Source organism: Palaemon carinicauda, chromosome 15 (genome assembly GCF_036898095.1).
Source record: "Palaemon carinicauda isolate YSFRI2023 chromosome 15, ASM3689809v2, whole genome shotgun sequence".
In the NCBI taxonomy this organism is placed as follows: Eukaryota; Metazoa; Arthropoda; class Malacostraca; order Decapoda; family Palaemonidae; genus Palaemon; species Palaemon carinicauda.
Genome location: NC_090739.1, coordinates 13,278,266 through 13,305,765, shown reverse-complemented (window position 1 = coordinate 13,305,765; position 27,500 = coordinate 13,278,266). Strand labels below are relative to the sequence as shown.

General features: G+C 34.8%; 1 protein-coding gene across 1 annotated transcript in view; it reads right to left on the bottom strand.

Annotated features, from left to right (window-relative positions):
• The window catches only part of nrm (neuromusculin), a 97,343-nt gene that overhangs the window by 52,755 nt on the left and 17,088 nt on the right, over positions 1-27,500 (bottom strand). Inside the window, 11 exon segments of the mRNA XM_068388791.1 lie at positions 2,228-2,385; positions 6,444-6,636; positions 8,082-8,295; positions 12,042-12,275; positions 12,968-13,116; positions 17,787-17,819; positions 17,822-17,971; positions 19,133-19,214; positions 19,216-19,244; positions 20,229-20,379; positions 23,641-23,664. Coding sequence (XP_068244892.1) covers positions 2,228-2,385; positions 6,444-6,636; positions 8,082-8,295; positions 12,042-12,275; positions 12,968-13,116; positions 17,787-17,819; positions 17,822-17,971; positions 19,133-19,214; positions 19,216-19,244; positions 20,229-20,379; positions 23,641-23,664 — 1,417 coding nt within the window.

Here is a 27,500-nt window from a genome sequence, read left to right as displayed (position 1 = left end):
AACCTGTCGAAGAGCTCCGTCAAAAGAGCAATCTTACCAAAAAAAAAAAAAAAAAAAAAAAAAAAAAAGTTTGATTGAAAGTTAATCTCAGAATCTTGTTAAAACACTCTCGAGATTGAAATGTATTTCAAACTAGCACAAAATTCATCAGCTCATTATTGTGGTAATTTTGTCTTTCGACGAGAGAAGCGCTTTTAAAATGTCAACACAAAAAAAAAAAAAAAAAAAAAAAAAAAAAAAAAAAAAAAAAAAAAAAAAAAAAGAGTTGTATCAGGTGGAAATACCAGATGAAAGGTAATTTGTCATTGGCATTACTATTTTCTCTGCATTATAAGCCTGCAATAAAAATGTCTTCATTTGAACTTTCCATTACCCTTTTCTCTTACTTCTAAATGCTCATTTTGTTCATAGCTACATTTTATTCTTGCTTTACTTGGTATTATTTTTTTCTGGATTTAATTTTTCGCTATTCCTCTTCATTTTCTTTCGATAAATTCGCATTACATATATACACACATATATACATATATATACACATATGTATGTATATATATATATATATATATATATATATATATATATATATATATATATATATATATATATATATTCACATACATATACATACATTTATATATATATATATATATATATATATATATATATATATATATTCACATACATATATATATATATATATATATATATATATATATATATATATATATATATATATATATATATATATATAAAGTGTGTTGATAGAAATGTTTTGTTCTCGATTATTCCTCGTGAACGAGGAGAGACATTTGGCGATTGTAAAATTAAAAAGATTGGTACTTAAGAGTGACATACAACTCCATCGTAGCTGTGTTCTCTACATCTTTGTTCAACCAATTAATCCAATACTGAACTGGATTGTGACCATTCATACTTTAAATTTAGATAAGAGAAAAAATTTTCAAACTATATATTGTAAATGGGAGGCACAATCAAGTTGCAAATAAGAATGGTGCATTGTAGCAATCTGAATTTGTTCGTGTCGGTTTTGCAAAAATAGCTCAGCACATTGTCAGAATTTTCAGACTTATGATAAAACCTGATAGCTGTGATGTCTTGCACTTCATTGTTTTAATATCAAGTCTCAAATACCACTAATACAAAATGACTGTTTAATATGAAATACGACTAAACGAACAGGAAACGTACCATAACATGAAAGAAATCAGTAATGCGTTAGGATTTGACTCTCCAAAACTTAACTAGTGATTAAGGTCAATTTTCTCCTTCCCATAAATACAAACAAAATAACTACCCTTTCTTAACAAGTACCGCACAGCTTTTCTTACTAAAGACATCTGAAATGGGAACTTTTCTACAGCCCGATTTACCTATACACGGGTAACATTTACGAAGAACTCTTAATCCACGCTTAGTTTTAATTAATTTGAATGCTTGTGAATATGCCAAAATAACAGACCATGAATTGAATCCAGCTCTAAGTACAGTATATAATTCTACATATAAAATGTCAACTCATCATGTTTCAATATTTTATAATGTCTAATATGACAGATAATTCATGTTTCAGTCGGTCATTTATCCTTTAATATATGAACCAACCACATTTCCAATGCAGGGACCTAATCAGAAAAACCCAATTTAAAAAGTGAGAAAACAAGTTCCAATCAGTCATTTACAAAGAACATAAATCCATACATCTACAATTAATCTAATATATATCTACTGATTTTTCTAAGAATTCTTTACCTATTTTATGTAATTTTTAATTTGAAATTTTATTGTTTCTTTAATCTTTACTTTAGGTAGCACTGATGATGAATGGCAGAGGCAATGGACAGTGACATTGCCCTATCAAGCAGGACAATGCCCTAGAGACTTGACCATATATCATATGATCAGCGCCCAAGCCCCCACTCCACCCAAACTAGGACCAGGGAGGGCCAGGCAATGGCTGCTGATGACTTAACAGATAGACCTAATGGCTCCTCCAAACCCCAAAACCTTAGCTTACAAGGATGGTAAGGTTACAGACACCCATGGCTCTAACGAGACTGAGCGGGACTCGAACCCCCGACTGGCAAACACCAGGCAGAGACGTTACTAATCAAGCCACAACCACCCTGGTAACATTAGTAATTCTGTTTCTCCTAATATAATACACCTTCATCAAGCAAACGAAATCTTTGGAAGGCTTAATACTCACACTCCACGCGGAAGTAGGTATGAGAGGTGACTCCCGGACCGGCTGTGTTGGAGGAGGAGGTGCAGGTGAAATTAGAATTGTCCTGGTCACGATCCAGCATACCGCCAGGCCAACGGTCCATCTGCCAGGTGACTACGGATTTGACGCTTTCCAAATCACTGCGGGGGGAAGGAATGAAATTAGTATTGCGTATGACACAGGCGAATTGCCAACTCACAAATTATTATTATTATTATTATTATTATCATTATTATCATTATTATTATTATTATCTTTCTTATTATCATCTTTATTATTGTCTTTATTATTGTCATTATTATTATCATTATTATTATTATTATTATTATTATTATTAGCTAAGCTACAACCCTAGTTTGAAAACCATGATGCTATAAGCCCAAGGGCCTTTACAGGGTAGAATAGCGAAGTGAGGAAAGAAAATAAACTACAAGAGAAGTAATGAACAATTAAAATATTTTAAGAACAGTAACAACATTAAAATACATCTTTCATAAATAAACTATAAAAAGAGACTTATGTCAGCCTGTTCAACATGAAAACATTAGTTGCAAATTTATCAATTTAAAGTGGAACATTTATGTATGAGTGTACTGTCAGTTGAGGTCTCAAGAATTAATAGTTGAATAATAATACATCGACAATCACTTATATTAATCTAACTATATACAAATGCATAATACCTCAAAATACACTATGTATGGATACTGGCGATGAGTCGATGTATTTATACTGTATTTGTAAATATAAATGCAATGTCCACATATACGAACAGAAATAAGATTCAATTTAGACTTTAAAATTACGTTTAAGAGTATTGAAAGAAACACACACACACACACACACACACATATATATATATATATATATATATATATATATATATATATATATATATATGTATATATATATATGTATATATATATTTATATATATATATCATGTAATATATATATTATACAATATATATATATTATATACTATATATAATATATATATAATATATATATATACATATATATACACATATATATATATACATACATACATATATATACATATATATACACATATATGCATATATATACACATATATGCATATATATACATATATATGCATATATATACACATATGCATATATATATATATATATATATATATATATATATATATATATGTGTGTGTGTGTGTGTGTATCCATGTTGCCTGCGCAAAAGCATGTGCAAATATTTTAACAATATGCATTATCCTTGAGGAATTAGCACCTTGAATATACAGACTTTTGACTTCTCGTCAAATCTTACTCCCTATTAATGTCAGTGTTCATAACAGCTAGTAAACTAGAAGTCAGTATTCATAACAGCTAGTAAACTAGAAGTCAGTATTCATAATAGCTGGTAAATTACAAGTCAGTATTCATAATAACTGGTAAACTACAAGTCAATATTCATAATAGCTGGTAAACTACAAGTCAATATTCATAATAGCTGGTAAACTACAAGTCAGTATTCATAATAGCTGGTAAACTAGAAGTCAAGTGTTCCTAACAGCTGGTAAACTACTAGAAGTCAAGTGTTCATAACATCTGGTATACTACTAGAAGTCAGTGTTCATAACATCTGGTATACTACTAGAAGTCAGTGTTCATAACATCTGGTATACTACTAGAAGACAGTGTTCATAACGTCTGGTGAACTTAAGTCAAGTATTCATAACATCTGGTAAACATATAAGTCGAGTGTTCATAACAGCTGGTAAACTACTAGAAGTCAGTGTTCATAACATCTGGTATACTACTAGAAGACAGTGTTCATAACGTCTGGTAAACCTAAGTCAAGTATTCATAACATCTGGTAAACATATAAGTCGAGTGTTCATAACAGCTGGTAAACTACTAGAAGTCAGTGTTCATAACATCTGGTATACTACTAGAAGACAGTGTTCATAACGTCTGGTAAACCTAAGTCAAGTATTCATAACATCTGGTAAACATATAAGTCGAGTGTTCATAACAGCTGGTAAACTACTAGAAGTCAGTGTTCATAACATCTGGTATACTACTAGAAGACAGTGTTCATAACGTCTGGTGAACTACTAGAAGACAGTGTTCATAACGTCTGGTATACTACTAGAAGACAGTGTTCATAACGTCTGGTAAACCTAAGTCAAGTATTCATAACATCTGGTAAACATATAAGTCGAGTGTTCATAACAGGCTGGTAAACTAGAAGTCAGGAAAATGGAAGTAATCCACGGACCTATAAAACTCACTTAGTACTGCATTATAAAGGTTAATTACACGGCAGAGAGAGAGAGAGAGAGAGAGAGAGAGAGAGAGAGAGAGAGAGAGAGAGAGAGATTTTGACCATGTAATGAGAACGAAAGGTCACAACACTGCCTCCCTCGTTTGAAGCTTTCTGTTTTAACAACAAGTCTGGAAATGTATTATTTTTCATTTAGATTGACTGCTTAATTGCAAGGCCGTAATTCAATTACAAATTTCACGTTACCCGACCGTCGTCTGCTAGCTGGATACAAAAGGTTACAAAACAAAAGAGACTCATTTCCGAGGGATAAAAGCCAATCACATAAATAGAAAAAAAAGGAAAGAGCTGACCAACTTCTGTGTAGCTAGAGTGCTAATTGGCACGACTTCTAATCAAACTAGAAAAAGAGCACCTAAGCTCTTGAGATTAATCTGAACGAATCTGATTACCAGATTGTTTATGGAGAGAAAAAATGAAGTTTACAAAGGTTTCGACGAATATAATCTTATTCTCATCAGCCATGCGAGTTACATAACGACTAAAAAGATCTAAAAAAAAAAATTTATGTACAACTTTAGCTTTCTTGAGTTCGGGAAAGATTAGTAGTATGTCTTGGACCAGATTGTTTATGGAGAGAAAAAAATTAAATTTTCAAAGGTTTCGACGGATATAATCTTATTCTCATCAGTCATGCGAGTTACATAAAGACTGGCAAGATCTCAAAAAAAAGAAAAAAAAAAAATCATGTACAACTTTAGCTTTCTTGAGTTCGGGAAAGATTAGTAGTTTCTCTTGGGGCAATAATATTGTAGCTTTCATTTTAAACAAACAATATTAAGTGATACAAGAAAATACTCTTTTATCCCCGTCAATATTTGAACATTTAAATTGCCAGGACACCCAACTACTAGTTACTCGAATGGCAATTAAAAAAGTATTCAGTTTCTCCAATAACAACAATTATTATAGAGCGCCTGCAATTTACTTCATGGCGTACATGCACAAAGACTTCTGCTTTTCAATTGCAAATAAACATTGAATCTAGAATAAGGTTTGGAATAGCGACTAATAGTGGACAGTAAAAGCAAAAGAGAGAGAGAGAGAGAGAGAGAGAGAGAGAGAGAGAGAGAGAGATCAATTGGGAAAAGCCACTAGGGGAAAATTAATAAAAAGACCGAACGTTTATCATTCACTGCATGAGAGAGAGAGAGAGAGAGAGAGAGAGAGAGAGAGAGAGGAGATCAATTGGGAAAAGCCACTAGGGGAAAATTAATAAAAAGCCCGAACGTTTATCATTCACTGCATGAGAGAGAGAGAGAGAGAGAGAGAGAGAGAGAGAGAGCGAGAGAGAGAGAGAGAGTTGGATGTCTCAAAGGCTTTTTAGGCCATTCGCGGAGACTTCATTTGTTCTTGGGTAGTGGAAATTGGGTCAAACGCTTGAGAGATTTTATGATCTAGTGTAACTTATTCTTGAACCGTTTACCACGTAACTATCACTACCTCCGCTAGTAGTGGATGTCAAGAAATTACCAGAGAGAGAGAGAGAGAGAGAGAGAGAGAGAGAGAGAGAGAGAGAGATTCCTACCCTGATTATGAATCCTGTTTCTAACTGGTGGTAACAGTTAAAAAATTTAATTGTAGATATACAAGGGGAGAGAGAGAGAGAGAGAGAGAGAGAGAGAGAGAGAGAGAGAGAGAGATTCCTACCCTGATTATGAATCCTGTTTCTAACTGGTGGTAACAGTTAAAAAATTTAATTGTAGATATACAAGGGGAGAGAGAGAGAGAGAGAGAGAGAGAGAGAGAGAGAGATTCCTACCCGATTATGAATCCTGTTTCTAACTGGTGGTAACAGTTAAAAGATTTAATTGTAGATATACAAGGGGAGAGAGAGAGAGAGAGAGAGAGAGAGAGAGAGAGAGACTCTTACCCTGAAGAAGAATCCGGTTCCATAACGCTGGTGGTGATGATGTAGTGCGTGTCATTATCCAGGGGCAGGTCGTCCTTGTACCAGGAGACGGAGCAGAGGGGCGAACACTCGACCCTGCAGGAGAGGGACACTTCCTTGGAGTTCATCAGGGCGCCGTAGTAAGGAGGCAGGCGATCGATGAAGATAGGAGCAGCTGAAAGGGACGAAGGGAAAAGTTAACTGGGGATTAGTTTTAAACGATTGATGGACTGGCGAGCAGGGTTGTCAAGTTTTCTAAATATAGAAAAGACCAACTTCTAATCAACTAGTTTTAAAAGGTCAACCTATTGGTAGAAAAAGGCCAAAAGTATAGCATTAAAGGCCAATCTTTCTTCCTCTTACTCAAGGCCAACCAATTTCAAAAGGGCCAAATGTGAAGCTTTTGGCCTGAAAAAGGCCAACCTGGCAACCCTGCTGGCGAGGAGGCCCAATTGATTCGTGGGATTAAAATGGCGTGTGGGAGTTTCACGGGGACTAAACTATCAAGGAAGAAAAGGTCAGGTGATATCTAATTTCTGGCGATTCGCTTTATAAATAGAAAGGGGGATTACTATTTAAAAGGAAGAGATTCAAAAGGATAATGAGTGAGTGAAAAAAAAAAAAAAGAGGTTCGTGGTATTAATGCAAATGCCACTGCCTCCTTTTCTACTTCCTTCTTCTCCTCCTCTTTTCCTTTTTCCTCTTCCTACTCTTTTCCCCATTCCTCTTCCTCCTATTCTCCCCTTTCCTCTTCCTCCTCCTCTTTTCCCCTTTCCTCTTCCTCCTCCTCTTTTCCCCTTTCCTCTTCCTCCTCCTATTTTCCCCTTGCCTCTTCCTCCTCCTATTTTCCCCTTTCCTCTACATTCTTTTCCCTTTTTCCTCTTCCTTCTTTTTTTTTCCTTTTCCTTTTTCCTCTTCCTTCTCCATTTCCCTTTTCCTCTCCTCCAGCTCCTACCCTTTCCTCTTATTCCCCCCTACCCATAATATTATGAATCTATTTTATCAGTATGAAAAATTGGCATTAATTTGTAACACAATACCACCTTCTCTTCGTTATACAAGAAGTGGGTTTCAAATATTTACGCACTTCTTTTGCCTCTTTTAAATTTCGGACTGCTCTCTATTGAATTCTGCTTAAAATTTAGTTTTGAATATCTAATTCCTTCAACTTTGTTTCAAAGCATTTCATTATCAACTAATTTTTTTATCTTTTATTATGAAAAAGACATTTGCAATATTACAATTTACATATAAACATCATAGTATATTTACATAAATAATTTTATTTTACATATACTGTATTTACAATTGAAATTTTTACCATTTATCTAAATATGTTTTCAAATACAAAATATATCGACTAGTGAATACTTTTTAAATGGAAGTTTTAAATCATATTTTATCATTCCACTTTTGATATAAAATATTTAAGTAATTGTGGGTCAGTACTTGAGAGAGAGAGAGAGAGAGAGAGAGAGAGAGAGAGAGAGAGAGAGGGGGTTTAAATCACATTTCATCATTCAACTTTTGATATAAAATATTCAAGTAATTGTGGGTCAGTACTTGAGAGAGAGAGAGAGAGAGAGAGAGAGAGAGAGAGAGAGAGAGACATCGACTTACCTAGAACATCAATGGGCACAGTGGAATTCGTCCCTTCGCCCTCGGAGTTGACAGGAACACAAGTGAAGTTGTCCTCCGTTTCCAGACTAACGGTGTCGATGGACCACGTGGCCGAGGTCTCGGGAAGCAAGTGTGACCCTCGGTACCATCTGAAGGAGACGGCGGCAGGTCGACCTGGGTCGTCTACGTTACAGGTCAGCTCGAGCGAATGTCCCTGTGTTAAGAGTGAAATAAAAAAATTTTGAAAGTGAATGTAAATAAAGTTGAGTTAAAAGTGTGTAAGTGTTAAAAGAGTGAAAATAGTGTTGAAAAAGTGAAAATGGTGTTAAAAGAGTGAGTGTTAAAAGAGTGAAAATAGTGTTAAGTGAAAATAGTGTTGAAAGAGTGAAAATAGTGTTGAAAGAGTGTTAAAAGAGTGAAAGTATTAAAAGAGTGAGTGTTAAAGAGCGAGTGTTAAAGAGTGAGTGTTAAAAAGCGAGTGTTAAAAAAGTGTTAAAAGAGTGAAACAGTGTTGAAAGAGTGAAAGTGTTAAAAGAGTGATAGTGTTAAAAGAGTGATAGTGTTAAGTGAAAATAGTGTTGAAAGAGTGAAAATAGTGTTGAAAGAGTGTTAAAAGAGTGAAAGTATTAAAAGAGTGAGTGTTAAAGAGCGAGTGTTAAAGAGTGAGTGTTAAAAAGCGAGTGTTAAAAAAAAGTGTTAAAAGAGTGAAACAGTGTTGAAAGAGTGAAAGTGTTAAAAGAGTGAAGTGTTGAAAGAGTGAAGTGTTAAAAGGTGATTGTTAAAACAGTGAAAAGGTGTTAATGACTGGAAAACGTAAAATAAAATGCTAAGGCAGTTTCATTCAGTGGAATATACTATGATTATCCATTTTTAAGTAAAGTAATACTTCAGTTAGCTGGTAATTGGAAATCACATTAAATTGAAACCAGTAACATGCACAAGATTTGCAAATATATTGAAAAGATTCGAGTATCCTTAGATGATCTTAAAGAAAAGTTGATTAATGTTAATCTAAGAACAGTGTCTATAGCCATCTTTCCCTTCGGCGGCATTCACTTTTTTAATTACAACACTTAAATTTACAAAATAAATATCTAAAATATGTTAGGTAACTAACAAGATACAACCGTTGATTTAACGTATTTATTTGAACCCTACCATCTGAATAAAAAACTTTTTATCAGTCATTTTAACTTCCAATCATTACCTCTTATAAAACAAAAATCATAAATGAAATAATTCTATTTTATAAAACAAAAAACAAATGAAATAATTCTATATCCAAAAATGAAAGACTGACTAGAACAGACTCAATCCGTCCAGACCACTCTGGGATCAGAGTTGCACTGACGTTGCAACTCTCTCAAACTAACCCCGCGTGATTCAGACAGCTAGACGCAAGCATGACCGTGCATGAAATCAGACTAGATACCATGGGCCTGTACATCAATCGGTACAGAGCCATCACTTAAACAGCGGCATTTTGCTATTTACACCTTAAACCGAAGACCGATACGTGACGGGGCATAAATGCGTCGGAGTCTGAAAATATTTTGTAAATATTTCCCCACAGCAGAAAGGGTGGAGAGATGGAAAAAGTAGATGGCGCATGCGCAGAGGCCAAGCGACAAATATTCGTAAATGCCTTCATCTATCATGGTTAAAATATTCATTTTGTCAGGCATAGTGTACGTTCAATCAAGAATGCAAATATTACATCGGCGATATTTGTATGCCATTTACATGAAAAAATGGCAGAAAAAAAAAATGAAGAGACGTAGATATCACACGATTTTTCGCTTTTTTAGTGTACTTGCATAGCTTTACAAACACGTATGCGTTGCAAGTATGCAGCTTAAATGGAACACTAAATTCATACATGTAATATGTATATATGTATATGAATATACCCAGATGTTGGACCACTTTACTCTACTTTTACGGGTTTATATCTCGCCCTCCATCAGACACTAAAGGTCTGTTCAGGCGGGCCTTGGTGTGTGAAAATAATTTCTTTCCAGTTAATATTTTGCTGTGTATCTTATCAGTTATTTCGCTAGCATTTGTATTCAGGCTTAATAGTTTTCAGGTCACCATGCGTATATAAATATAACCATCCGTGTCTACAATTATTTATACATACAGTAACACACAAGATGTGAGGCCGAGCACTAGTGAATCAAAACACTATTGAAACCCCCATTTATCGTGTCGATCTAAGATATGAATTATGTACCTGGCCGTTATGCAAATGTGGTGGTCGCCATGAGTTTGGCATGAGCATGTGCCTAGCAGCCTCATCCCCTAAGACCTACTGTGTTTGCGTAAAAGTAACATCCATGTGGTGTCACTTTCTCATTGGGGAAAAACTAAACACTGTAAATTAAGATTTATTTCATATTCTTTAATGAATGGAAACTACAGCCTTTTAAGGCTATGTAAACCTTTTCCTTAATCATATTGGATACATTTACCCATTCATAGCTGGGTTGGCAAGTGGCCATTATGTGAAGAGTTACCTCCAGACCTTGCAAACGTGAGCTAATCGCTGTATAACTACTATGGCAGCCATGTAAAACAAATGAATAAAATTGTCTTTGCATTTGGTCTATCAGTTTATTGACACTAAAATTACCCTAAGTGGGATTATATAAACCATAAACAGACACAACAAAGTCATTCTCCTCCATCAATAATGACGGAAATGTACAAAATTCCAAAAATAAACATTGGGTCAAAGAATGGGTGATGTCCTTGAAGTTAAATATATTTTCTAAATACCTATCCAGAAATATGGATCTTACTAGGAAGTCTTTAAACAGCTAAATATTTCAATTTATAAGAATAGGTTTGAAGGATCAACGGGGTACAAGTTATCAACTCTTACGAGTTTGTGTACTGCTATGACCAGCAAAGCTGTACTAGTCAGGGACACCCATACTAGGATGGTTTGCTGTGAACGATCAGACAAGTCTCCCACTATCACCAATCCGCACTGGCCAGCATGATGATAAAAACTAGCCAAATCCCAGAGATAAATAAAGACATGTCTGAGGCCTTTGTCCTGCAGTAGACTAGAAACGGCTGCATTTGTTGTTGCTTATATATATATATATATATATATATATATATAATAAAATAATATATATATAATAAAAATATATATAGATTAGCCGATATGACTGGTAATTGCCAAAAAAGCTAAATACTGTAATTGGCGAAAAAAAAAACCTCACTAGATTTGCTCCATCAATGACATTTTAATTTACCGAAACATTCCCAGAAGTGACAAACATCATTGGAGGTCACAGCATCAATATATGCAATGTTAGTTTTCGAAAATATCGCAAAATATCAGGGCCGAACCAAAACCTTTGAGGGGTTCACTCACTCCAATAAGCGAAAATAAAAAAAAAACAGTAATTGCTTAATTGAGCGAAAAATTATGCAAGAAAGCATAGGACGCATAATTTCAGACTATATTCTCCCCGGTGATGGCTTGATGCATTTCTGCCCTTTACAAAATGAATATATTTCAAGAGAATGAAATTTAGAATTTTATATTGGCAGTTACAATTTTATACTGGCAGTTAGGTTGTTTTAAGGAAAAGATAATTCTTGCCAGATTCATTTAAAGGACTGTTTGATATTTTCTTGTTGAAATTTCTCTCTCTAACTATCATACGGGACACTAAATATCTGCATATGCTGAAATTAAATACTGCATATACATGCTTTTCTGACAAGATTTATTGTCGTAGCAAGGTTTGTGTGTAGTTTATATAAGAAAATATATAAACAAACTGTGCGCAGTTTATATAGAAAATATATAAACAAACTGTGCGCAGTTTATATAACCAAATAAATACACAAACTATATACAAACAATATGTATATATATATATATATATATATGTATGTATATATATATATATATATATATACCATCACTCTCCTCACCTTAACAACCAGTAACGGCTGGAACGTGATATAGGCCTGGCCCGGGGGGTAGTGCACGATGAGCTCGGCCTCGTTCGAGCGGGTGCCCCAACCGGCCTCGTTCATGCCATCGCAGGAGTAATTGCCGTGGAAGTCCCTGAAAACGTTCTCTAAAAGCAGGCGCGAAGGATCAATGTCGCAGAGTTCGGAGTCGTTATCGTACAGAGTTGCATTCCCGTCACATTCAGGCAGTTCCTGCAATCAAGATGAGATTATTGGGAGGTTATCTCGACGGAGTTTGAAAGGAGGGAGGGGGGGGGGTGCAAGAGTTGAAATGAGGGTGATATTTGAGGTGGGGAATGTTAGGTCAGAATATAGCTCTCGTTTTCCATCTACTTTTTGAGGAGAATCACTTAAGTTTAATTAAAAAGAATTTAAAAGTTTAACTAAGAGAGTGCGTACTGCCTTTTCACATTTAAAAAGCAAGCCTGTTTTTTTCATTATTTTCATAACAAATGTAGGGAATTAAAAAAATTGAAAGGTTAACTGATTTTTTTTCATAATTTTCATAAATGTAAATGATTAAAAATATGTGAAAGGTTAACTGATTTTTTTTTGTATTATTTTCATAAATGTAAAGAATTACGAAAATTTAAAGGTTAACTGGCTTTTTACCTTACTCTCATAATAATTTAAATAATCAATTCAGAAATTTAAAAGGTTAACTAAATATTTCTTTATCTTTTTATTAAAACAAGTTAAACATCTTGATTTTGATTTCAAGTTATTCAAAAACAATAATTTATATACTTTTTTTGTGAACATTCTATTTATTCTTCATTTACAGATATCTTATAAAATCCACCGATCATAATGAAATTTACACTTAAGGCATCTGTTTCAAAATATTGATAATTCCATGCAATGAGTCAAATTGATAAACTTACCTTCAAAAGCTGACCGTCTAGGTACCACCTAACCCTAATTAAGTACTCCGGATTGGCCCTGACGATATCGCAAATGAGTGTCACATTAACCCTTTCGTCTTCTGACACTGGATCAACAGGATCCATCTTAACTTGGACTTGTGGACGGTCTGGAGGGAAAAGAAGAATTAAGCACCTACTAGGCCATAATTAACACAAAATGTATATCAGATTACATAACTAAATGCAGCTCTTCTAGGAGGACACTAAAATCAAACCATTGTTCTCTAGTCTTAGGTAGTGCCATAGCCTCTGTACCATGGTTTTCCACTGTCTTGGGTTACAGCTCTCTTGCTTGAGGGTACAATTGGGCACGCTATTCTATCTTATTTCTCTTCCCTTTGTTTTGTTAAAGTTCTTATAGTTTATGTAGGAGATATTCATTTTGATGTTACCATTATTAAAATATTTTTCCCTGTTTATTTTCCTCACTGGGCTATTTTCCCTGTTAGAGTCCCTGGGCCTATATCATCCTGCTTTTCCAATTAGGGTTGTAGCTTAGCTATTAATAAAAATAACAACAATAATAAAGCTATTGATCTAAGAAGGAACTATGTTGGTGTGACATTCTAAAACTTATAAAGACCTTACTTCGTATTCACCACATGTCTTGATGACTGTGTTACAAAGGACGTTTTGTTAAACATCATTACCTCCACCTGTTACTTTCACCATTGGCTGTGACTTAATCGTAAAAATTCTACATTTCAAAGTTAAAAAAATGTACTCTTAACTACCTTTTTAGAAAGTGTTATAATAATGACCTGAAAACTATTAAGCCTGAATACAAATGCTAGCGAAATAACTGAGCAAAATATTAACTGGAAAGAAATTATTTTTTCACACACCAAGGCCCACCTGAACAGACTTTTTGTGTCTGACGGAGGGCGAGAAATAAACCCGTAAAAGTAAATACCCTGCCATCTCAATTGGAAGGTTAAAATGGTAGTTGGGACGATTCGATGAATGTCGGTGAAAAGCAGTTTTGCATGAATAACGGTCATCACAAAATCTAATTCCAAAGTTCAGACACCAATATTTAAAAGCCTCGAAATGATATTCCAGGGAGAAAAAAGGTCATATGATATTTTACTAAAGGGTGTAAATATATATAAAAAGGGTAAATGAAATTAACATACATCAAAGACTGGATAAAATCTCTAAAGCTCTTCGCACTTTTAGAACTGGGATCACTTAATTCTTCAAAGTGATCATTGATTGGATTTATGAACTTAGGTCATGTAGCCAAGCGCTGGGGCAAGGGGGCCCATTCAACGCCACAGTGCTGGTGAAGGACCATGGAACTATGGACAGCAAGATTGTTGAGAGAGAGAGAGAGAGAGAGAGAGAGAGAGAGAGAGAGAGAGAGAGCATGGAGTATCAATTGGGAGAAGCCACTAGGGGAAAATTAAAAAGCCCGAACGTTTATCATTCACTGAGAGAGAGAGAGAGAGAGAGAGAGAGAGAGAGAGAGAGAGCGCATGGAGTATCAATAGGGAAAAGCCACTAGGGGAAAATTAAAAAGCCCGAACGTTTATCATTCACACACAGAGAGAGAGAGAGAGAGAGAGAGAGAGAGAGAGAGAGAATGGAGTATCAATTGGGAAAAGTCACTAGGGGAAAATTAAAAAGCCCGAACGTTTATCATTCACTGAGAGAGAGAGAGAGAGAGAGAGAGAGAGAGAGAGAGAGAGAGAGAGAGAGAGAGAGAGAGAGAGAGAGAGAGAGAGAGAGAGAGAGAGAGAGAGAGAGAGAGAGAGAGAGAGAGAGAGAGAGAGAGAGAGAGAGAGAGAGATTATAAGGTTTACCTCTGTGCTAATTGAACTACACTGGTTGCCTATTAACGATAGAATAAATTGAAATTGTCAGGTATGTGCAGATACTCAGAGTTATCAAAACTGTCAAAAATATCTCATTTATACATCAAATATCTGTTTTAATTGTTGTTCACGTTTTTAAAATACTTAATTTTAATTTTTCATTACTTATATCGTTTATTTATTTCCTTATTTCCTCTCCTCACTGGGCTATTTTTCCGTGTTGGAGCCCTTGGGCTTATTGTCCCTTGCCTTTCCGGCTAGGATTGTAGCTTAGCTAAAAAATGATGATAATAATAATAATAATAATAATAATAATAATAATAATAATAATAATAATAATAATAATAATAATAATATTGCTATAAATCGTGCAGCTAACTAATCACGTCGACACAAGAATGGTTAATGATTGTTTCTAGTTATTCAGACCCAAGATTCACTTCGACTCTTGGTTATAAAGCTTCAAATATGCAGCCCAAAGACTATATAACAAGGTCCCACTAGATATTCCAATGACTGAGGTTATGAAAGATTTCAAGAAATGGAATTTTATTTTCTGAAATGTTATGATGCCGTGGATTTGATAATTAACAAGGGCTGGGATATATGATACTCTAAATATTAAATGTATACTCTAAAGAAATTTGCAGTAAAAAACGGTAAAAAATTCTGGAATAAATGAATGTGTATACTTTTATACACATCCTTTCGTTATAAACGGGTTCCACACTTAAAAATGTGCATTAAATAAACTGTAAATGTCTGGCAACATTCACTCCAGGATTCTTAAGTTTTTAAAAAACGGATATATTGACGCAAAGAAGTGATACTACGGTCACCAAGCGTAAAATATAACAACAAAGTATGGTAAAATTAGGGACGCCTGTATTTTACTGAAATAAGGCTTGAGAAACATTTTTACGGAATATTTCCGAATAAAATTACGTTTTTTAACAAAGTACGACTAACAAATATTGAAGGTTCTCCAGGTGAAGGTATTTTTCTTGTGTGGGGAACCAGAAAATCAACCTTTAAATCAAACAGCTTTTACAGTACTTGAAAGTATAAAATGGTTGTTTGAAACCACAATGACGCGTAAAAAAATAGTGATCCTAAATTTTGGTTACTATCTTACTGAATTCATAGTATTATTATCATTATTATTATTATTTGCTAAGCTACAACCTTAGTTGGAAAAGCAGTATGCTGTAAGCCCAGGGGCCCCGACGTGGAAAATAGCCCAGTGAGGAAAGGAAACAAGGAAAAAATAAAATATTTCAAGAACAGCAACATTAAAAACAGATATTTCCTATATAAACTATAAAAACTTTAACAAAACAAGAGTAAGAGAAATTAGATAGAAAAGTTTATAAATTTATTTCTATACTGAACATTGTAGCACTGTTGGATTGTATGACCTCCGCAATTTTATTAAAAATCCAGACTATTAAAATTCTCGCCAATATACATTAAACTTCACGAGGGATTAACGCATTTATCAAATATTAACAGATCCAGCCATTACATGAAGAAAAAAATCAGAATAAAAGCTATAAAAGGGAACGCAAATTTCGTAAAAGCAAAAAATCTGAAAAAGTGAACTTATTTATGCCAAGGAAAAGGGTAAAAACTGCTTTTTTATATATTTATAAAACCAAAGGTACGGGAAAATGATCATTAACATACACTGCAAAAATACGGAAATTCTACCAGTATAGTCAGAAAAATTATTCGCGCGTTTTGCCAGATAATGTAATGCAACTTGCTACATTATCAACAGACTGATTTCAATCTTTTTTTTTTTTTTCTACAGATTGCCCTGGCACGGGCTCTTGCACATTTGTAGTCCGTATATTTTAATAAAAAAAAATTTAAATTATTTTGTAACAAAATCTACGGACTGGCAAGTGTGCAAGAGCCCGTGCCTGGTTGTAAGGGCCAGGCAATCTGTATATATATTAAAAAAAAAAAAAAAAAAAAAATAAAAAAATAAAAAAAAAAAAAAAAAAAAAAAAAAAAAAAAAAAAAAAAAAAAAAAGAAATCAGAATCCGTTGGTAATAGAATTACGGACATACAAGGTGTATTGCAAATTTGTTGCCAAACGCATTGCATCATCAAGAAAATAAAATATATATTCCTTCAATGGTTACGAAGCGGAATATCAATATATTACCTAAACAACTTGCAAATCAATCATTGAAGTTTTAAACTTCTTATTTGTTTATACAATATAATTTATAAATTGCCTTGGTTCGTCCCCAATTTTTTTTATTTTCAGTCCTGAGTTCGCTGCCTTGTGATACGCTGCCCTCAGGCACACATCATATTTCATTATTCAAGATATAATGATATTTCCATTTTCTTCGGATCTTGCCTAATGCGTATTGAAGGCTCCTTGAGAGAGAGAGAGAGAGAGAGAGGGAGAGAGAGAGAGAGAGAGAGCTCTAAAAATTCTTTAACTTGTGTAGACATCGAAGACATGACTTTTCTTGAGAGAGAGAGAGAGAGGAGAGAGAGAGAGAGAGCGCTCTAAAAATTCTTTTACTTGTGTAGACATCGAAGACATAGCTTTTCTTAAGAGAGAGAGAGAGAGAGAGAGAGAGAGAGAGAGAGCTCTAAAAATTCTTTTACTTGTGTAGACATCAAAGGACATGGCTTTCTTGAGAGAGAGAGAGAGAGAGAGAGAGAGAAGAGAGAGAGAGAGAGCGCTCTAAAAATTCTTTTACTTGTGTAGACATCGAAGACATGGCTTTTCTTAAGAGAGAGAGAGAGAGAGAGAGAGAGAGAGAGAGAGAGCTCTAAAAATTCTTTACTTGTGTAAACATATCGAAGACTTGAAGACATGACTTAAGAAATAAAAAGTAAGAATAAGTCAGTGGACAATTCATAACCAATACAAGTACTAGTATTGAAAACCCTGACCTCCCTTGTTTGTCTCCTCCAGGAGCGAGCCACTTACATTGGACGCTGACGAAGGCAGAATTGATGACTTTGACGCCCCGACGCTATTGGCCACCCTGCACGTATATTCACCCATATCCGAGGCCGAACTGTTTTTGATGAGGAGGCTTGGGTGATCGATATTGCCATTACCGTATTTCTCTTGGTAGCCTGCGACGTCCACCTGGCGGTCATCTTGATACCTGAAGAGATGGAAAAGATATTATCATCTTGATATCTGAGAGATGGGACAAGATATCTATCTTGATACCTGAAGAGATGGGACAAGATATCTATCTTGATACTGAAGAGATGGACAAGATATTTATCTTGATACTGAAGCTATGGGACAAGATAGTTATCTTGATACCTGAAGAGATGGGACTAAGATATTTATCTTGATACTGAAGATATGGGAAAAGATATTCATCATCTTCATACCTGAAGCGATGGGACAAGATATTTATTATTTGAAAGTGAATCGGAGGCAACCTTTAAGTCCATACCCTAAGAGCTTTATATTTTTCATCCCCATTTTCTCTGTTTGCTCTCCTATATTACATATTTACATATTTGTGTCTTTTGACTATCACAGCAAATGGTAAAGACACTGTACGTGAAAGACAGCCGATTGGAGAGATTCCCTACGATCTTGAGCATAAGGCTTGGTGAGGAAATGGCTTTATATGCGACATTTCAATGGACTTAATATTGCTGGATTAAAAACAAAATCTTTAAATAGTGTGAGGAGATACTACAATTGGACAATATTATTGGATTAACAAAAAATCCTGTGATAGTGAGAAGAGATACTACAGCTTGGCTTAATATTGTTGAATTAATAACAGAATGTTATAATCGTGAGAAGAGATCTAAAATTTATTAGTTTTTCTTATTTGTTTCCGCTGATGTAACCAAAAAGCGTTTTTTAAATTTCAGCATATTTTATTGTCATTCACGATAATTCTTATGATATCTATAACGAAGAACTGAATTAAAAGTGATTAATAAAAGTGAGGGACTAAATATTGACGAAGAGTGCAATTAGGTGTGTTGTCTTACAAGGTTGTTTATACCTTCAAAACAAATACGTAAAGAAAATTAATATCAAATAGGAACAAGAGTACTGCTTGGAATATGCAATTAGTTAATGCCTCATTTCCATTGAACGACCACTTCAAACAAAATGTTATTACAATAGTAGAATCTCTTGTAACAATCATGATTTACAAAGAATAATTGTGTTTCTTAAAGAAAACATGAAGTCACCAAAAAATTCAAAATGAGAGAGAGAGAGAGAGAGAGAGAGAGAGAGAGAGAGAGAGAGAGAGAGAGAGAGAGAGAGAGAGAGAGAGATACGCACCAATTAAACATGAGTCAGTTCAGTAGGATTTGCACTGTATTGGCAGAAGATCAGGACATCCATAGACTCGTTCACTGTGATGTTTCTCTGGACTAACCCTCACAATGGGGGCATCTGGAATGAAATTAGTCAGGCTAATTACCATGTAATTATTATATGATTTTCATATGATATAAAAGTTAATATTTAAATGGCCTAAAATAAACCACAGCCTATGGGAATTATTAATGGCTAATTCTGTCCATACTTATATTAGCAATCATCCATTTTCAGAATCTTATCATACCAATTGTCTTGTCACTAAATAAATTCATGACCTTGCTTGTCTCGATAAAAAGATACTAAGCAACTCTACGGATTTCCTTATAATTGGATGTTAATGACAAGAACACCAATATTACCAAATTGTACACAGAACCAGAACATAAAAGTTCAAACAAATAAAATTTTTGGTTTATTGTAATTTTATATGGGGTGAAATATACCCATAGTTCTCCAACACTAGACTGTATTACAGAATTTACATATTTCCGTTGCGCTTTGCTAGGCTTTTTCGTTATGGCAACTTAATATTATACCATGTGTCCATTTTGTGAACAGTGCTTGTACTAAATGTTTCATGGGAATGTGGACTGCAACTAAACCTCTCTATTAAAGAATTGTACTTATACCACTGATTATGGAACACTAGATTATATCAGTTGTATGATATGGTACATATAGATAGTACTATGGCCTTTATTGATGGATTATACTACTGGTAAAGACGGTGTTTTTTAGAAGATTGGTTCAATCATAACCTCCAAATGTTGCCCTTATAAAAACATTCAACAGCTGTCTTTCTTAAGGGGCCATCTAGGCATAGTCAATGCTAGTTTCTTTTGCATTTCTTCCATTCAAACCACCTGATTACCCATTTACATTTGATTTGTCTTATATCTAAATGAAGTTTTTTCCTAATATACTTATCTTTACATTATTTTACAGTATACTATTGAGAAATAAAAAATTATCCAGGTTGACCTAAAATAGTGCACACTCAAGAATGAAAAAAAATGTGCCGCAAGTTCAAGAATAATTCCAAGACAAAATACTCACATTGTACATCCAGACTAACAACGCCGGTCATGGGTTCCTGTTGGCGGTTCTCGAGAACGGTGTTCGAAGCTTCGCAAGAGAAACTCTGTCCATTTTCGAACCTCGTCGCCGTGAACTGCAAACGACTCTGGGTCTCGTATGTGTCATCATCCTGGTAATTGTTGTTTGGGAGAGAAATAAGTTTTCGTCATTAAAGGAGTACTGATTGTGAATACATATAGATGTCTATACATATAAATTAATACTTAAAATATTTCTCTTATATAGGCTAACTAGTTTGGGATACAATGTGCCCTTCACAGATGTCATTGCGTAAAGCATTCAAATATGCGGCCCCAAGACTTAATAAACTCCCACTAAACAACTGAAATACTTAGGATATTAGCTTCCAAGAGGAAACTGAAGACTATGACTTCCTTGTTTTCTAATTGCTTCGATAATGTGGATTTGATAAGTGCTGAATAACTTGAAATGCATACGATTTAATGAATTACTAATTGGATACAGGACTTGAAAAGCAGCCCTTAAAGTTATACCTACCAACTTATCAGAGAATGTTCAGTCTTTTAGGAGTCTCGTTATATTAACTCATAACTATAACGTATTCATAACTATAACGTTACTTTTGAGTTAGAAATGTAACATTCTACCTAGTAACCCTTGTAATTCTGAATTAATGAAGGTTGCTGTTATTGTAAGTTATTCATTACGCTCCGTTTTCTATAATATTTACAGGTTAAATTAGTTTGCATACCTTTCAATATATATAGTATAACAACTATATCGTCTCATTTAAGGTTTATTCAAAAAGTAGCCTATATGAATGTCAGATTTGGGTGTGAAATCAAGACGATTATATAATATGCTAATTGCTGTCTCAGTCTCCTACTTATTACAGTCTCTGGCACTCCCCCTACATAATGTAGGATCTCCCACTTCCCCTACATAATACAGGAACACCCACTTCCCCTACACAAGACAGGAACTCTCCAAAATCTCCTTACATAATATAGGAACTACCCGATATCTCCCAACATAAAATTGGAACTCCCATTTCACCTACACACAATTGTAACCTTTACTTCCCTTTTACGCAACTCTCTCTATAAAGAATAGGAACACCCACACTTTCCCTACATATAGGAATTTCCCTTAAATAGGCTAGGAACTCCCCTTACATAAAATAGTAACTAGCAAAACTTCCCCTACATAGAACAGGAACTCTTCGAGCTTCCCCTACATAGAATAGCAACTTCTATAGCTTCCCTTACATAGACTAGCAACTCCTCGAGCTTTTCCTATATAGAATAGCAACTCCTCGAGCTTCCCCTACATTGAATAGCAACTCCTCGAGCTTCCCCTACATAGAATAGCAACTCCTCGAGCTTCCCCTACATAGAACAGCAACTCCTCGAGCTTCCCCTATATAGAATAGCAACTCCTCGAGCTTTCCCTATATAGAAGAGCAACTCCTCGACCTTACCCTACATAGAATAGGCACTCCCCTTTCTTCTATAGCTTCGTTCTCTGCCCTGATTTTGACTCGTGAGTATTCTGCCATTTTTTTTAGTCATCTGCCTTTATTGACCAAGACCTGTTATCCACAAGAAACCACATATTACGTCCCGCTCCTTTAAGTAACATTCTATGTACTCTCAAACTCACATAATCGATATATTGCATCGTATTCCCAAAATTCGTCGAACTTACGAACGTTTAACAGGTCTTGGTGCCATTCACCACATTTCAGATCTTATTCTTCTCCGTGATATTTACCGATTTCAAAAACTTCCTCGATTTTGTAGCTAAAAACAATACTATTGTCTCAGTGTCAATGTGGTATTCATCACACCGCCACCTCAAAATGGGTAAATACAGGCCATTCTCAAAGTCTACTTTCCCGTATGCTTAGCCATCAATTTACGGAATATTGTATATTCTTCCATATACATATAAACACAAGGTATTGTGAAATTCAATAGTTCGCCAACATTCGCAGACCATTACTTCGCCGTATGATTCTCTAATTACATATCTCTAGTTACTTACATAATAAATATGTCAAACAAATCTAGATGTTCTAAGACAAGAGGGAGCTTAAAATGTGATGTGGGTCCGGTTAAGCAGTCGTGTAAGTAAAGAATAGTTTTAAGTTCACCAACGAAAGAAAACGTAGGAGGAACTTTGAATTTAACACTACCTGGCAAGTCGCTCATTAACAATTTAACTGCCTTAATGGTGCTTTCAAAAAGCTACTTGTATACCACAGAAGCAATGGTAAAGTTCAATGGAGTGCTATATACTAAATTATTACTGAAAAATATTGAAGCAGATATAACAATACATAACATAAAATCTCAAGTCTTAAATAAACGGCTATACGACGCAATAAAACAGTTACTAAAAACGATGATAAAAATGTAGATTACTCAATTTTAATTAAAACAAATTCCTAAGATATAAATATTCATTACAACGATATAGACGACATTACATGGTGGAAAATGTACGTTCAGTTGTTGAGCTGAACATCATACATACATACATATACCAAAGGCACTTCCCCCAATTTTGGGGGGTAGCCGACAACAACAAGAAACAAAACAAAAAGGGGACCCCTACTCTCTACGTTCTTCCAGCCTAACCAGGGACTCAGCCGAGTTCAGCTGGTACTGAGCTGAACATAATACTTATAAATGGAATGAATAAATGTAGATAATAAATTTACTTAAAACTACAGTAGCAAGCAACTTAAGCGTGGCAGAAGTTCAAGCAGCGAATATAAAAATTATTATATCAAGAGAAAGTACAGCATGAAAAAACTAAATATTTAAAGGCAATTCAAGCATATAATTTAGATAATCTCATCAACAAAAATTTGATTATTAAATTATCCGCGTATTCTTTTAAAATTTTAAAGGTTTTAAAGGCCGCTCATGAATGGCAGAGGCAAGGGACAGTGACATTGCCCTATCAAGTAGGACAATGCCCTAGAGACTGACCATATATACATATGACCAGCGCCCAAGGCCCTTCTCCATTCAAGCTAGGACCAAGGAGGGCCAGGCAATGGCTGCTGATGACTCAGCAGATAAACCTATAGGCTCCCCCAAAACTCCACATCCTTATCTCACAAGGATGTTGAGGTTGCAGCGACCAAAGCAACTAACGAGTTTGAGCGAGACTCGAACCCCAGTCTGGCGTTCACCAGTCAGGGACGTTACCATACCGGCCACCACAACCCTAGTTAAATGCCATCAGTTCATTAATATTACTACATGCAACATGAAAGTGATGTTAAATTAGATTTATTTACAGAAAGAAAAAATAAGCACTATTCTAGAAGCGGTGCTGGCATTTGGCTGTGTGCATCTGAAACATCAATAAACAGAATATATCAGGTAAAACTTACAAGACGTATTTCTTTGGTGTCCGCCTATATGAAGCATTCACGGTTGAGAGGCAAGAGAAGATAATAAAAAATAAAATGAGATGCCATTTTAATAAGATTATTTTTATGGATACATACATAATTCTTCACTGAATGACACATTTAGATAGTGAAAAAAAGTTCCTGAAAATATGACATTAGTACCAAAGACAGAATAGTTTAAAAAATAATTAAAATACAATTGATCATTTACAATTCCTCCTATCCCTCTGTTTTTAAACTAATATTATGAGTGAATAAGTGATTTACTCCTGAATACAGATTTTTCCTGTAATAATTCTAAAACATTAGCCTAAATACATAACCTGCAGGCACATTGAAATACAAATATAGCAAAACAGAATCGATAAAATATGGCTCAAAATACCTAATACTACTAGTTTCTCTCTCTCTCTCTCTCTCTCTCTCTCTCTCTCTCTCTCTCTCAATATTCAAGCGCACCAATACAGCACCAATAAATAAAACTTAACGCAAAAAGACGAGATATAACGAAAGATAACTGACGGGGGAAACAAATAAGAAGTTTACAAAAGTTATGCGAGTTGTTCAAAAAAGCTTTTAGAGGAAACCGACGCTCCCTGCTGGGATGGAAAACTTCCAAGGAGAGAGAGAGAGAGAGAGAGAGAGAGAGAGAGAGAGAGAGAGAGAGAGAGGTTAAATGATGGATCTGAAAAGTATGATTGACTCGCCAAGAATCGGCGTTTCTCCGCTCGACTGCTGATGGAGAGGCGAAGTCTATCAACTTGGAAAATCCCCGAAAAAACCTTGGGAATTAATGCGGTTGTATCGAGGGCAAAAAGTATTGGTTTTTGACTTTTGCTTCTGATTACAAGGTACAAGCAAAAGAAGAGAAGGATTCGAACAAGCACACACAAACAAGTACATAAATATGGAGGGTAAAAGGTACAAGCAAAAGGAGAGAATGATTCGAATAAACTCACACAAACAAGTACATAAATATGGAGGGTAAAAAGTACAACCAAAAGAGAGAATGTTTCGAAAATGCACACACAAACAAGTACATAAATATGGAGAGTAAAAGGTACAAGCAAAAGGAGAGAATGCTTCGAATAAGCACACACAAACGAGTACATAAATATGGAGGGTAAAAGGTACAAGCAAAAGAAGAAAATAATTCGAATAAGCACACACAAACAAGTACATAAATATGGAGGGTAAAGGAATTCAATTTTGACTTTTGCTTCTGATTACGAGGTACAAGCAAAAGGAGAGAATGATTCGAATAAGCACACACAAACAAGTACATAAATATGGACGGTAAAATGAATTCAATTTTGACTTTTGCTTCTGATGACAAGATACAAGCAAAAGAAAAGAATAATTCGAATAAGCACACGCAAACAAGTACATAAATATGGAGGGTAAAAGGAATTCCATTTTGACTTTTGCTTCTGATTACGAGGTACAAGCAAAAGAGAGAATGCTTCCAATAAGCACACACAAACGAGTACATTAATAGGGAGGGTAAAAGGAATTCAATTTTGACCTTTGCCTCTGATTACAAGGTACAAGCAAAAGAAGAGAAGGATTTGAAAGCACACACAGACGAGTATATAACTAGGGAGGGTAAAGGGAATTAAATTTTGACTTTTGCTTCTAATTACAAGGTACAAACAAAATGAGAGAATGCTTTGAATAAGCACACATAAACAAGTACATAAATATGGAGGGTAAAAGGAATTCAATTTTGACTTTTGCTTCTGATTACAAGGTACAAGCAAAAGAAGAGAATGATTCGAATAAGCACACACAAATGAGTACGTAAATATGGAGGGTAAAAGGAATTCAATTTTGACTTTTGCTTCCGATTACAAGGTACAAGCAAAATAGAGAATGTTTCGAAAAAGCACACACAAACGAGTACATAAATATGGAGGGTAAAAGGTACAAGCAAAAGAGAGAATGTTTCGAAAAAGCACACACAAACGAGTACATAAATATGGAGGGTAAAAGGTACAAGCAAAAGAAGAGAATAATTCGAATAAGCACACACAAACGAGTACATAAATATGGAGGGTAAAAGGTACAAGCAAAAGAAGAGAATGCTTCGAAAAAGCACACACAAACGAGTACATAAATATGGAGGGTAAAAGGTACAAGCAAAAGAAGAGAATGATTCGAATAAGCACACACAAACAAGTACATAAATATGGAGGGTAAAAGGTACAAGCAAAAGAAGAGATTGATTCGAATAAGCACACACAAACGAGTACATAAATATGGAGGGTAAAAGGTACAAGCAAAAGAGAGAATGTTTCGAATAAGCACACACAAACAAGTACATAAATATGGAGGGTAAAAGGAATTCAATTTTGACTTTTGCTTCTGATTACAAGGTACAAGCAAAAGAAGAGAATGCTTCGAATAAGCACACACAAACAAGTACATAAATATGGAGGGTAAAAGGAATTCAATTTTGACTTTTGCTTCTGATTACAAGGTACAAGCAAAAGAAGAGAATGATTCGAAAAAGCACAAACAAGCAAGTACATAAATATGGAGGGTAAAAGGAATTCAATTTTGACTTTTGCTTCTGATTACAGGGTACAAGCAAAAGAAGAGAAGGATTTGAAAGCACACACAGAAGAGTACATAAATATGGAGGGTAAAAGGAATTCAATTTTGACTTTTGCTTCTGATTACAAGGTACAAGCAAAAGAAGAGAATGATTCGAATAAGCACACACAAACGAGTACATAAATAGGGAGGGTAAAAGGAATTCAATTTTGACTTTTGCTTCTGATTACAAGGTACAAGCAAAAGAAGAGAAGGATTTGAAAGCACACACAGGCGAGTACATAACTAGGGAGGGTAAAGGGAATTCAATTTTGACTTTTGCTTCTGATTACGAGGTACAAGCAAAAGAAGAGAATGATTCGAATAAGCACACACAAACAAGTACATAAATATGGAGGGTATAGGAATTCAATTTTGACTTTAGCTTCTGATTACAAGGTACAAGCAAAAGAAGAGAAGGATTTGAAAGCACACACAGGCGAGTACATAACTAGGGAGGGTAAAGGGAATTCAATTTTGACTTTTGCTTCTGATTACGAGGTACAAGCAAAAGAAGAGAATGATTCGAATAAGCACACACAAACAAGTACATAAATATGGAGGGTATAGGAATTCAATTTTGACTTTTGCTTCTGATTACAAGGTACAAGCAAAAGAAGAGAAGGATTTGAATAAGCACACACAGGCGAGTACATAACTAGGGAGGGTAAAGGGAATTCAATTTTTACTTTTGCTTCTGATTACGAGGTACAAGCAAAAGAAGAGAATGATTCGAATAAGCACACACAAACAAGTACATAAATGGGGAGGGTATAGGAATTCAATTTTGACTCTTGCTTCTGATTACAAGGTACAAGCAAAAGGAGAGAAGGCTTTGAATAAGCACACACAAATAATTACATAAATATGGAGGGTAAAAGGAATTCAATTTTGACTTTTGCTTCTGATTACAAGGTACAAGCAAAAGGAGAGAATGGTTCGAATAAGCACACACAAACAAGTACGTAAATATGGAGGGTAAAAAGAATTCAATTTTGGCTTTTTCTTCTAATTACAAGGTACAAGCAAAAGAGAGAATGATTCGAATAAGCACACACAACCGAGTACATAAATATGGAGGGTAAAAGGAACTCAATTTTGACTTTTGCTTCTGATTACAATGTACAGCTGGCTTCATTAATTCCGATACACTGCATGGGAAGTTAAGGAAACGTAAGGAGACGTCAGTGTACCAGAATTATAAGAGACAACTGTACAAGCAAATGGAAAGAATGTTTTGAATA